This window comes from Phaethon lepturus, unplaced genomic scaffold (genome assembly GCF_000687285.1).
Source record: "Phaethon lepturus isolate BGI_N335 unplaced genomic scaffold, ASM68728v1 scaffold18993, whole genome shotgun sequence".
Classification (NCBI taxonomy): Eukaryota; Metazoa; Chordata; class Aves; order Phaethontiformes; family Phaethontidae; genus Phaethon; species Phaethon lepturus.
In genome coordinates, this window is record NW_010531432.1 from 138 (window position 1) to 12543 (window position 12406).

The 12406-nt window shown below is 39.0% G+C and overlaps 2 protein-coding genes across 2 annotated transcripts in view; one reads left to right on the forward strand and one right to left on the reverse strand.

Annotated features, from left to right (window-relative positions):
- Nucleotides 1-1002: 1002 nt before the first annotated feature.
- Nucleotides 1003-9336, forward strand: LOC104618861 (chromosome unknown open reading frame, human C12orf29; the record flags this gene model as incomplete). Its single annotated transcript, XM_010284566.1, has 6 exons — nucleotides 1003-1120; nucleotides 1757-1852; nucleotides 5753-5869; nucleotides 6869-7063; nucleotides 8194-8363; nucleotides 8928-9336. Coding segments are annotated over 6 exons (885 nt in total), but the record flags the coding sequence as incomplete, so codon positions are not given.
- Nucleotides 9337-10473: 1137 nt separating this feature from the next.
- The window catches only part of CEP290 (centrosomal protein 290kDa), a gene marked incomplete at its 5' end in the record, with an annotated part of 43668 nt that continues 41735 nt past the window's right edge, over nucleotides 10474-12406 (reverse strand). Inside the window, 4 exons of the mRNA XM_010284567.1 lie at nucleotides 10474-10662; nucleotides 10947-11053; nucleotides 11903-12006; nucleotides 12159-12232. Of these exons, the coding sequence (XP_010282869.1) occupies nucleotides 10474-10662; nucleotides 10947-11053; nucleotides 11903-12006; nucleotides 12159-12232 (474 nt within the window). The remainder of the gene's footprint in view (nucleotides 10663-10946; nucleotides 11054-11902; nucleotides 12007-12158; nucleotides 12233-12406) is intronic.

Consider the following 12406-nt stretch of genomic DNA (forward strand, 5'->3'; position numbering starts at 1 on the left):
ATAGTACTCAAGGTTATGACTACTAGGTAGGAGGGTGGCGGGTGGTGGGAAAACTAGCCTTTTGGGAATGTTTTCTCAGTGCCCAGCATACTTTCATTTTCATGAAATCTTCTTATATGCTGTATGTTATGGTTACAAACATGATTTCTGGAGTAGAAGACAGCCATGTAACGTAACACCAGCATGTAGGTGGTTGTCATTTTATGAATCCTGAATTCCGTTTTGAGACTGCTGCAAGACAAGGCCTTGCTTTGTGTTTTGCTAGCAGAAAGGAGCGTGGCCAGCTTACAGGTCATAACTGAGGAGAGAGAGAGGAGGGAGGAGTGATGGTGATACAGGAAAATATTGGAATCCAGACACAACCGCTTACAAGCTTGCAGTGAAAGTGTTACAGGAGCCCTACAGAAGTCATCCTGGAAATTTGGACTAGTTGTGGCTGGATATTTGTTTCAGATGCCCGGATCACTTATTTCTTTGCTCTTTTTAAGCGGAAGGCTGTTTAGTTGACAGCACTGATGCCAGGTATGTAGTGCCAGGATGCTTTTGCCACCTTGCATTCCGCTGGTCTGCATATTGCACTGATATGGTGCTGTTGACTTTCATCTCCAAACTGCAGCCTCAGAGCAGCTAGTCATGGTGAATTTCTCTTGCCATCATAATAGCGGAAGCCCAGTCTCAGAATGTTTTCAGCATTGGACTGGAACCCTTCTAGTTGATAGGCAGTATGTAAAGTGGAAGGCCAAGTCACCTCTACAAACCGATCAAGAATGGAGAAGAGGGAGGGAGTTTGCAAATAGATGGTCGTTGTTGTTTCATCTTGGAGCCTTTTCCAAACTGTCATGTCCTGAAGAAACAAGGGTGTGTTTCGATGGGGTTAGAACTCAGCAATATAATGCATAATACTGGACTTGGAGAGGCCAGCTGTAAGGAGCAAGAATGTGTGTAAGAACAAGGCAATATCACAGCCATAATGGGGGTTTTAAATACCTGTCTTCTTTTCAGCCATTTAAAGTTTTGGCAACTGAAACTATAACTGGAAAGGCGTTAGAGGCAGATATATACAATGCCATTCCTACTGAAAAAGTGGACGGAACCTGCTGTTATATAACTACCTATAAAGGTAATAAAGAAGATCCATATGCAGATTTCTCATGCTTACTAGAAGCCTTGTTTTACTTAGTTTTCACTTTCATTGTATGATCCTCTTGGATTACAGCTCTTGTGAATTCAACTGTAATTATACTTCTTGACTACAAAGTAAGTGTTACTGTAAATGTAGTAGGCGTTTATGAAGTTTTTGTAGATTGTTCTCTTTAAAATACATGAAGTATGGTTTAAATGAACATGCCAGTCAAGGAAGTATTTCAGTTTTAAAATTTCCTGTTAATAAATCCTCCTTGCAAAGTAGAGTTTATAAAATAAAGGGTGCCTGATTGAAAGGATTCAAAGAAGTGTGGAGGTTGGGAGGAAATGAGAAGACTGTGGTTCCTTGCGTCCCTGGGGTTCTTGCCTTTACCTGACACTGCAAGGAAACTGTGTATTAAACCAGGTGAGATTCTACAACTAGATTTGTAGAGTTCTCTACAGTAATTAATTTAGGAATTATTAGTAAATGTTGTCTTTGGATATAAAATTTATCTAGTGGCAAATGAGAATAGTTCATATCTTGTCTTGCCTTTGATATTGTTGATTTCAGTACTCTGCAGGGTACAGTTACCTCAGTAAAGTTCTGGTTTTCTCCCTCTGGGTATTCTAGGGCAACCCTACCTATGGGCCAGGCTGGATCGAAAACCCAACAAACAAGCTGAAAAAAGGTTTAAACAATTCTTGGATTCATTGGATGATTGCAAAGGTTAGTGAAGATTTCTTTCCTTCTTTTTGTCAATGTAAGTTATCCGGTTAGAAGAACACCTCTAGTCTTAACACAGGAAATGTCTGTGATCCTCCTTGACTTTTTTAATGATGCTCTTAACTTTACTTCAGGAGTGCTTTGAACTAGAATTTATGGGGGAAGGAGATGCCAAGAGGATGGCAATAGGTAAACTAAGGGCTGTTGTGGCATTGCCAGATGGTGGCAATGCTAGTGGGAACATTTACACTGCTCCTGGGAGCTCGGAGGGCTCTGGAGCATTTCTGAAATGCTTGTACACCAATGCACACAGTATGAGAAACAAACAGGATGACCTTGTGACCTGATGAAGTGTTGTTCTGCTCCCAGCACTACGATATCTTTGGTACTAGTGAGACTAGGTGGAATGAGTCCCACGATTGGAGTTCTGGGATGGAGAGATACAGGCTGTTCAGGAGGGCTAGGCAGGGCAGGTGAGGTGGAGGTGTCACACTATACATATGGGAGAGGTTTGATTGTGCAGCCCTTAAAGTTAGGGGTGGTGTGGTTGGGGGGGAATGGAAAAAGAAAGGAGATACTGTAGTGGGTGTCTACTACCGATCACCCAGCCAAGATATAAGCACTGACGAGTTATTCTATAGATAAATAAGAGAAATTTATGGATCGGTAGCCCTCGTCCTTATGGGAGATTTCAACTTCACAAACGTCAACTGGGAATATCATCCTGCTGTGACAAGGAGGTCTTGGAAATTCTTGAAGTTTGTAGGAGATAACTTCTTGTCACAGGTAGTCAGTGAGCCAGCTGGGAAAGATGCCATCCTACACATGCTGTTTGTGAATGGAGAAGGACTCATGGTGGATGTGATGGTAGGTGGCTGTCTTGGCCACAGTGATCATGAAATGGTTGAGTTTAAAATTTTCAATGTAATGAGAAAAAAGGACAGCGGAGTTGCTACCCTGGACTTTAGGATAACAAACTATTCAGGGAGCTATTTAGCAGAGTACCCCGGGAGTCTGCTTTTGAGGGCTTAGGAGTCCATAAGTGCTGTCCAGTCTTTAAGAACCACCCTTAGAAGCACAGGGGCAGGCAGTTCCACCGTGTCATACGTCAAGCAAGCAGGGCAAGAAGGCCAGCGTGGCTGAACAGGGAACTCCTCACGGAGCTCAAGAGGAAAAAGACATTGCATGATCTCTGGAAGCGAGGTCAGACATTGTAGGAAGAGTACAGAGCTGTGGTTCTTTTACACAGGGAGAAGACATAGAAGGCCAAAGCTCAATTAGAGTGGAAACTAGCCAGTGTTGTTTCAGATAACAAGAAGGCCTATTTTAAGTATGTTAATAGCAAGAGGAGGTCTAAAGAAAACATTGGACTGATACTTGTTGAAGATGGTCATCTGACCAATGGGGATGAAAAAAAAGCGGAGGCATTCAGTGTGTTTTTTGCCTCAGTTTTTAATAATACTGATGAAGCTTGAGCTGCCTGGTGTCCTGAGTCAGAGGACCATGAGTGTGGGAACAGTGACTTTCCATTTGTGGACACTGAAATTGTGAGGGACCAGCTGTATGAGCTGAACGTTCACAAGTCCACGGGGCCTGATGGGTTTCATCCCAGAGTACTGAAGGAGCTAGCAGGTGTTATGGTAGGACCACTCTCGATCATCTACTAAATATCTTGGGAGTCTGGGGAGGTCCCTGCTGACTGGAAGCTAGCCAGTGTTATTCCAGTCTACAAAAAGGGCATGAGGGAAGATTCAGGGAACTACAGAGCTGTTAGTCTAACCTCAATTCCTAGAAAAACTATGGAGGAACTGTTGAAATGCATTTCAAGAATAATGCAATCATCAGGCACAGTCAACGTGGGTAAAGAAAACATTGGACTGATACTTGTTGAAGATGGTCATCTGACCAATGGGGATGAAAAAAAAGCGGAGGCATTCAGTGTGTTTTTTGCCTCAGTTTTTAATAATACTGATGAAGCTTGAGCTGCCTGGTGTCCTGAGTCAGAGGACCATGAGTGTGGGAACAGTGACTTTCCATTTGTGGACACTGAAATTGTGAGGGACCAGCTGTATGAGCTGAACGTTCACAAGTCCACGGGGCCTGATGGGTTTCATCCCAGAGTACTGAAGGAGCTAGCAGGTGTTATGGTAGGACCACTCTCGATCATCTACTAAATATCTTGGGAGTCTGGGGAGGTCCCTGCTGACTGGAAGCTAGCCAGTGTTATTCCAGTCTACAAAAAGGGCATGAGGGAAGAGTCAGGGAACTACAGAGCTGTTAGTCTAACCTCAATTCCTAGAAAAACTATGGAGGAACTGTTGAAATGCATTTCAAGAATAATGCAATCATCAGGCACAGTCAACGTGGGTTCATAAAGGGAAAGTGCAGTTTAATTTTATATCCTTCAATGATAAGGTCACCTGCCTACTGGATGAAAGGAAGGCAGTGGATGTAGTTTTTCTGGATTTTAGTAAGGATTTTGATACTGTCCTTCACAGCATCCTCACAAGTTGTCCACCTGTGGGACGAGCAGGTTCATGGTGCGCTAGGTGAAAAACTGGCTGAAAGGCAGAGCTCCAAGAGTTGTCGTGAATGGGGCTACATCTGGTTGGTGACTGGTCACCAGTGGTGTTCCTCAGGGTTCAATTCTGGGGCCAGTCCTGTTCAATATATTTATCAACTATCTGGATGCAGGAGTTGAATGCACCATTAGCAAGTTTGCTGATGATACCAAACTGGGAGGCACTGTTGACTCTCTTGACAGACTAAGGTGCCTTGCAGAGGGATCTAGATAGATTGAAGCATTGGGCAATGATTAATGGGATGAAATTTAACAAGGCCAAGTGCGTGTTAAATGTATTTTCAATATATTCAATATGCAGGTATTCTGCACCTGGGACAGAGTAATGCCAGGCACAAGTACAAATTGGGAGAGGAGTGGCTGGAGAGCAGCCCTGCAGAAAGGGATCTGAGGGTGCTGGTCGGCAGCAGGCTCCATGTGAGCCAGCAGTGTGCCCTGGCAGCCAGGAGGGCAAACCGCATCCTGGGGTGCATCAAACACAGCATAACCAGCCGGTCAAAAGAGGTGATTGTCCTGCTGTATTCAGTGTTGGTGCAGCCTCATCTTGAGTACTGTGTGCAGTCTGGGCCCCTCAATTTAAGAATGATGTGAAGGTCCCGGAATGCATCCAGAGGAGGGCAACAAAGCTGGTGAAAGGGATGGAAGACATGTCCTCTGAGGGGTGGCTAAGTCCTCTGAGGAGTGTGGGTTTGTCTGGTTTGGAGAATAGGAGGCTGAGGGGTGGCCTCATTGCCCTCTACAGCTTTCTGAGGAGGGCAAGTGGAGAGGGAGGTGCTGATCTCTTCTCCCTGGTATCCAGTGATAGGACGCATGGGAATGGTTCCAAGCTGTGGAGGTTAAGTGGACATTACGAAGCATTTCTTGGTCAAACACTAGAATAGGCTTCCTAGAGAGGTGGTCGATGCCCCAAGCCTGTCAGTGTTTAAGAGGCATTTGGACAATGCTCGTAATAACATGCTTTAACTTTTGGTCAGCCCTGAATTGGTCAGACAGTTTAACTAGCTGGTTGTTGTTAAGTCCCTTCCAACTGAAATAGTCTATTCTATTCTACTTTTCTTGCTCTAGTGTAAATATAATGTTGGCTATTTAGGTAGCTATATTTTAATCTTAGCTTTAAGCTACTAAAGGCTACTATGCTTCTTTAAACCCTACTAATTGTAGACTACTTGAGTGTGCCAGAGGTTGGGTGCTTTTACAAAGTAACTGGGACTGTCTGTCAAACAAGGTTTAGATCAATGGTATTTTAATACTTGCATTGAAACACAATCAAAACGTAAAATTGTCTAACAATTTGCCAAAAACTGTCACATTTATATGTCTAGAATTTGTTTGGAATGTTGAAGAGGATTTCAAGCCTGTTCCAGGTAGCTGGATTCCAGCAAAGGACATAGAGTTCTCTAATGGCAATCCTTTGCCTGATGAAAACGGACATATGCCAGGTACCTATGATGCAGCACGGTAAAATGGTGGTGGCGGGAATATCCATTTTGGAAGTGAATTAGAATTAGTTCCAGAGTGTCGTGATTTAGCCCCAGCTGGCAACTAAGCACCATGCAGCCACTCACTCACTCCCCCTCCCACAGTGGGACAGGGGAGAGAATTAGAAAAAAAAAAAAACCTCTGGGGGTGTGGTAAAAACACTCACTCACTCCCCCTCCCACAGTGGGACAGGGGAGAGAATTAGAAAAAAAAAAAAACCTCGTGGGTTGAGATAAACACAGTTTAATAGGACAGAAAGAGAGAAAGAAACAACAGTAATAATACCAACAAAGGAATGTGCAAGAACAAGTGATGCCCAATACAATGATTGCTTACCACCCAGCGATCAACAGCCCGTCCCCGAGCAGCGATTTCCGTCCCCCAGCTAACTCCAGTTTATGTGCTGGGCATGACGTCGTATGGTAGGGAATATCTCTTTGGCCAGCATGGGTCAGCTGTCCCGGTTGTGTCCTCTCCCAGCTCCCTGAGCACCTCCAGCCTTCTTGCTAGCAGGCCAGCACGAGAAGCTGGACTATCCTTGACTGCTTAGCAACAGCTCAAAACATCAGCACATTATCAACAGTTTCTCATCCCAAATCCAAAACGCAGCCTCACACTAGCTTCTGTGAAGAAAACCAGCTCTATCCTGGCTGAAACCAGGACACAGAGTTAAAAAGTAGTAGTTAGAAAACAACTGGAGCATCACTCATTCACTATTCAGATAGGCTTTGTTCTTCTGACACATTGAAAATAATGGCAGTTTGCTGTACAGACTTACAGGGCTTCAGCTGAAGGCGTAGCGTCATGTTTGCATTCCTCTGACATTTCTCTGAGATACGACACATTTTTTGTTGTTACTCTTTCTGTTTGTAGTTAACTGTGGTGTGTTTTTTAATGCATGTACCATTCTAGTATAACTTCAGATACTTACTTTAGTAAAATGCAATGTTTTCTCATAGGTTGGGTGCCTGTGGAGAAAAACAGTAAGCAGTATTGCTGGCACTCATCTGTTGTAAATTATGAGGCTGAAATAGCACTGGTATTGAAACACCATGCTGACCCAGGGCTTCTGGAAATCAGTCCGGTGCCGTTATCAGAAATTTTAGAGCAAACACTGGAGCTTATTGGGACTAATATTAATGCAAATCCATATGGTAAGTTTGTATGGTCTGTTCTTCTTAAATATTTTTTTATTCAGTGAAATTTTTGAGTGAAAACTATGTATTTTCTTTGTATAAGTTTAAAAAAAAAAGTTCTAAGGTAGCAATGTAACCTTTTTAGAAAGCAGAGAAAGGGCTAGCTCAGAGAACTCACCCAAAAATACTCGCCTCAGAAAGCTGTCTTGTTGTGGGACTATTTATGTCTATTAAATCTCTTTCCACCTGCATTGTTCTTTAGGAGTTACTATAAAAATGATTTGCATTAGTCTTTCAAAAATATTCTGACTGGAAAAGTTGTTTTAAATATTACTATTAAAATATTTTTAAAAAATTTAAGATTGTTCATTGGTGCCCTTTCTTGACTTTTTTTACTTGCTCTTCTGATGCTGTTTAGTCCATTAAAGTAGAAAATTTTATTCAGACTTTTTTTTGAGTTCTTAGATTTAGTCATAAGTTGCAATATTTAAATTATGAAATATTATGAATATTTTTAAGGAAACATAATTTAAGCTAAATTTTGGTTGTGGCTTCTACCTTTAAAAACCTTGTAACAAAAAAATAATTAGGTATGAGCACAAGTGAGTTCTAACTTCTGAGCTTTGCTGTTAGGGTAATTTGCAAGGATGGATAGGAAAAATAATAGTACCTGGTCTAAACATTTTTTCAGAATGTAAAGGAACTAGCTGTATTCTGAGATGAAGATTTATGCTGAAGAGTCAGTGAAGAGGCAATGCATTTCTTAACAGCTTGGATTAAGTATTAATGAATATTCATAAGAAAATATACCAGATTTTCAGGAACTAAGATGTTTGTGCTATTGATTATGATCTGAAGCCTCAAGAATTTAGCTCGTAGCTTTATGGTTACTGAGGAGGTGACCACAAGGACAAAGCAAACAACTGTATAAATCTCTATGTCATGTATACTTTTTATAAAGTTACATGAGGAAGAGACAGCTAAATTTGATACTTAAAAGAACTCTGTAAAGATAGTCTTCTGTGTTGGACACTACAGTATTGTCCTGCCTTTAAGAGAACAGTTAAATATACTTTTAAGATAGCTGTGATAACAAAAGTGAGGAAAATCTTTAGCTAGCAGGAGGATTTTTGTTTCTTTTAACATAGGATTGGGAAGCAAGAAGCAGCCTGTACATCTTCTTGTACCGCATGGAGCATTTGAAATAAAGAATCCACCTACTTTGAAACAAAATGACATACTGTCTTGGTTTGAAGGCTGCAGTGAGGGTAAAGTTGAAGGAATTGTGTGGCACTGCCATAATGGGTGTTTAATCAAGGTAAGATATATAGGTGGATGTGTGAAAAACACTATAATAATTCACAGTATGTGAAGTATTTTGAGGTATTAACTTTTTTGTCTGGTTTTCCAAATTCTTTAGTAGTAAATATTCTCCTAGCAAATCAGGTGACAGTAGAATTAGTCAAACCAATGAATCACTACAATGACAACTTACTAAACTTGTTCATTATCTACATTATGTAGTCAAGAACATAAATAGTATTTTCTTGCCTCTCTGTAGGGAAATCACTCAACATTTTAAAGCTTAATTCTTTTTAATAAAAATTTTTTGTAATGTGAACATATAGAATAAGTAGTGTTAATAAGAATGTGATCTTTTTGATTAATTAGCAAGTTTATGTCATTTCTGAAGCTGTGGAGGACACCTTGGTGTTTGCCTTTTGTGCTTCATTCTTACTCATGTTATTCAGGTAACTGATTAATGGTTCTAAGTGCCCTAATGCAGAGGATCCTAGAATTCAAGCACATGCACACCCAAGTTGGGAACTGTTGGGCTACTATATCAAAATCTCTAAACTAATCTTATTTCTTTTTATTTTAGCTCCATCGCCATCATCTTGGTTTGCGCTGGCCACTTACAGAGACATACCTGAATTCTCAGCCTGTTGTAATTTCTTTTAATAGAACCAAATATGACTGTAACTTTGAACCAAAGAGTTTGTTTCACCATTTTTCAAACTTGGATGGTCAAAGATTTGACAGACTCAAAGATATCAAGTTTGATGCTTGAAATTATTTTTCTCTTTTAAGATGTGCTGCATTCCTCTTACTTGTGTCTACCACAGAACTCTTTACAAATAATCATCTAGCTTAGGCAGCAGCCTAGGTACTGTATGATGTTAAGTTTTTCCTAAATGGCTAATTTTATATAATGAGAGATCTGCCATCCAGAAGAGCCAAGATCTAGCTTTCAGCATGTTTATTTTCAGTTCTAAAAAATCCTTAACTTTAGAACCCATTTCTGGAAACTTATACTTAATTATAATAAGTATGTTGTCTAACACTGGCTGGTCCTAATAGCTTAGCTAATGAATGCAATCAACTGTAAAAGTTCCATAGGTTACACAACTATAAATATAATATTATGACACTGTTACATGTAGAATTCAGATTGAGGATCTAGTTGTTTCTTTAGACTAAAGGACATATTTCAGGTGGGACCACAATTAGTCCTGAAATTTAATAATTTTTTAAAGTTGTAACAAATTCTTTTGGGGGAAAACTCTTCATTGTATTATTTAATTGGTAAGCTGCAGCATTATGCTATTACTTGAAAACCTAATTAAGCTATATCCTACAGGTACTTCCACTATTTTAGGACAAAAAGAGTAAATAATAGAAAGTATACTAGCTCTACTATGGAGATCCTCAGTAATTAGAGACAGACATGACTTCTTAATAACACCCATTTTCAGACTGCATGAAAGGCATATTAAGTAAGATGGTATAAATAATAAAGGTGAGACTGCATGATCATTTGAGTTGGCTTTATTTTATCTGTGCTATAAAAGTAAACATTAGCTATATAAAATATACAAAATGAAAAATCATTTATCTACAAAATACCATTAATTTGACTGAAATACTGTAACTTTATTTCCAATTATTTGTTCTTGGATTTTCTAAAATTGAGGTAAAAATAACCAGGGGTGTAAGAACAGACATCAACTGACCCTGAGTCGATAGTTAAGAAGTATTATAGCACAAGACAGCAAAACCAAATTACATATTCTTACCAATCTGGAACTTAGCATACGTAGCACATTTTAAGAGTTTCTCAACTTTTAGTATAAGTCCAAGGTTTCAACTTCACCTGACACCTGTGTATTACCCAAATTACTGTTCTGGATTAAAATATAGTATTTCAAAGGAGTTGGGAGAGGTGAAACTCACTTTTCTCTGGTGTATAGAAATACTGGCCATAAGCTGTTGACTAATCCAATTCTGCACTCTTAGGTATATGCCAGACTATTATAACTTTAATAGACTTGTATCATTCCAAGATAAAAACAGAAAAATAAATCAGTAGTATGTAACTGCCCTGGAATTTATTTTCTGTATCAATACTGAGGACACCAACCACCAACCTAATCAACAGAAATGTTGCCTGAACTATCCACTTGAATGCCAAACTCTTCAGAAAGCTGCTTTAATCTCTCTTCTAAGATAACATTTTTTTTTACTTCTTCATTGTAGTTGTATTTCAGATCCTCAATTTCTTCAAAAAAGGAAGGGTCAAATTTTTCTAGTTCTCTTCTCAGCTTTTTTGTTTCTTCCTATTAAAAAGAATGAAGGAGGACCACCTTTATCCAGAATTTAGGAAATACATGTGTAACAGCTTTTTTTGTCTTAAAAGGCTAAATGATGAGAGAATAAGTACGTTCTCTAAAGACACAAAAATCTACCCATGAACAGCACATTCACTAACAACAAAACAGGCTTCATAAACATGTTTAGAGGTTGACTTTGTCATTAAATATTAGTTTAGATATTAAATACCTCTTTATAGCTAACCATAATTTTGCTCATTATTTTGCCTAGGATGATCCTTGCAACTCACCTTTAATTGCTGTTTTTCCAACTCTGAGGCTTTCAGCTGTGTCTGGAGGTCAGCTACTTCTGTCATTAATTTGTCATTTTTATCATTCTCTACAATTTCATTGTGTTCTGCAAAAATAATGATAATTTGTTATGAAATTTAGGGTAATGAAAATCAATGACATGAATAATCTTGTTACAGTAATTCTGCATCTCCTGAAAGCTGCAACAGTTGAAGTGCGTAAACCCATTTGGGATCAACAACCACCAAAAATTCACATCACTGGGGCTTTTCTTTAGTTCTTGTACAAATTAGGTGGTGGTGTCTAGTTCCTGTGCATGAATGCAATACTCCAATGGCCAATCTATTAGCGTACTTCTGAGAAATACAACATATGCAGTTTCTCTGAATTAAATGCAGGAAACTTGGAAATAACATAGTATAAGGATCTTCTTAATTATAGTCACAATTTCAAGAGGGTTAATTGATGGTTTGTTTTTTTTTTCCTGGTCATATGGCAGTGTGCTCTGCGTTTCACCTGAGATTGGTGCCTGCTCAGTCTTGTATCATTCACAGAGCTGGTATCTGGAAATAGACAATCATCCTCTGGCAGCTTGGAACCCAAGGCAAAAGGGTTTCAATGAATGACTGCCATCTTATAGGCAGTCTTTTGAAGTTTATAAAGCAAATGGTGGCATGAACTACACATCTTCTTGGAAAGCAAAATCTTACAAAGATTACAGCCTCTGGTTCAAGGTAATTAATTATGGAGATTTCTACTAACACTTCTATATAAAAAGCTTCTAAATACTCAAAAATCCAAGACCTTAGTCTGTTCAAGTTTACATTACTCTGGCATGAATATAATTGAAATAATTCTGTAGATTTATTATCATTTTGCACACACATATTAAGTAAAAATAGTTTTAGGCCCAAAATACAGGAACATCTCTATTTTAGGTATTGAAAATGATTACCGGCTGCAGGACCTTCGCTTGTGTATGTGTGTATGTGGTGCTTGTAATCCTCCACCTGGTGAGCTAGTTCGGCTTTTTCTTTCTCTAATCGATTATTAGTTAATCTGGAATATAAAACAATTTTAGATTTTTTTTTTTAATTATTAAAGTATTTTAGAGTATAAGATATGTAACTAAAAATCACAATGGCTATTTCCTGATAATTCTTATTTCACGTATATTGGCTGAGGTATTTAGTTATTTAAAAGTACATTACTTTAAAAGCTGAAGCTCCTTGATGAGGCTTTCCTCTGTCATTGCACCTTCAGGAAAGTGTTTGAGAAGCTCAATCTTAAAAGAAAAATTAAGGAAGTTTTACTCTTGAAAACAGTATCCATGGATAATGCAGTTCAGATGGAGTTCTTTTTGATACAGGATTAAAAAAATGAATGAAAAAAACAATACTAAGGATGTAACCAAGTACTAAGTTATCACAGAGAGAAAAACCCAAGTGTTCATCTACTG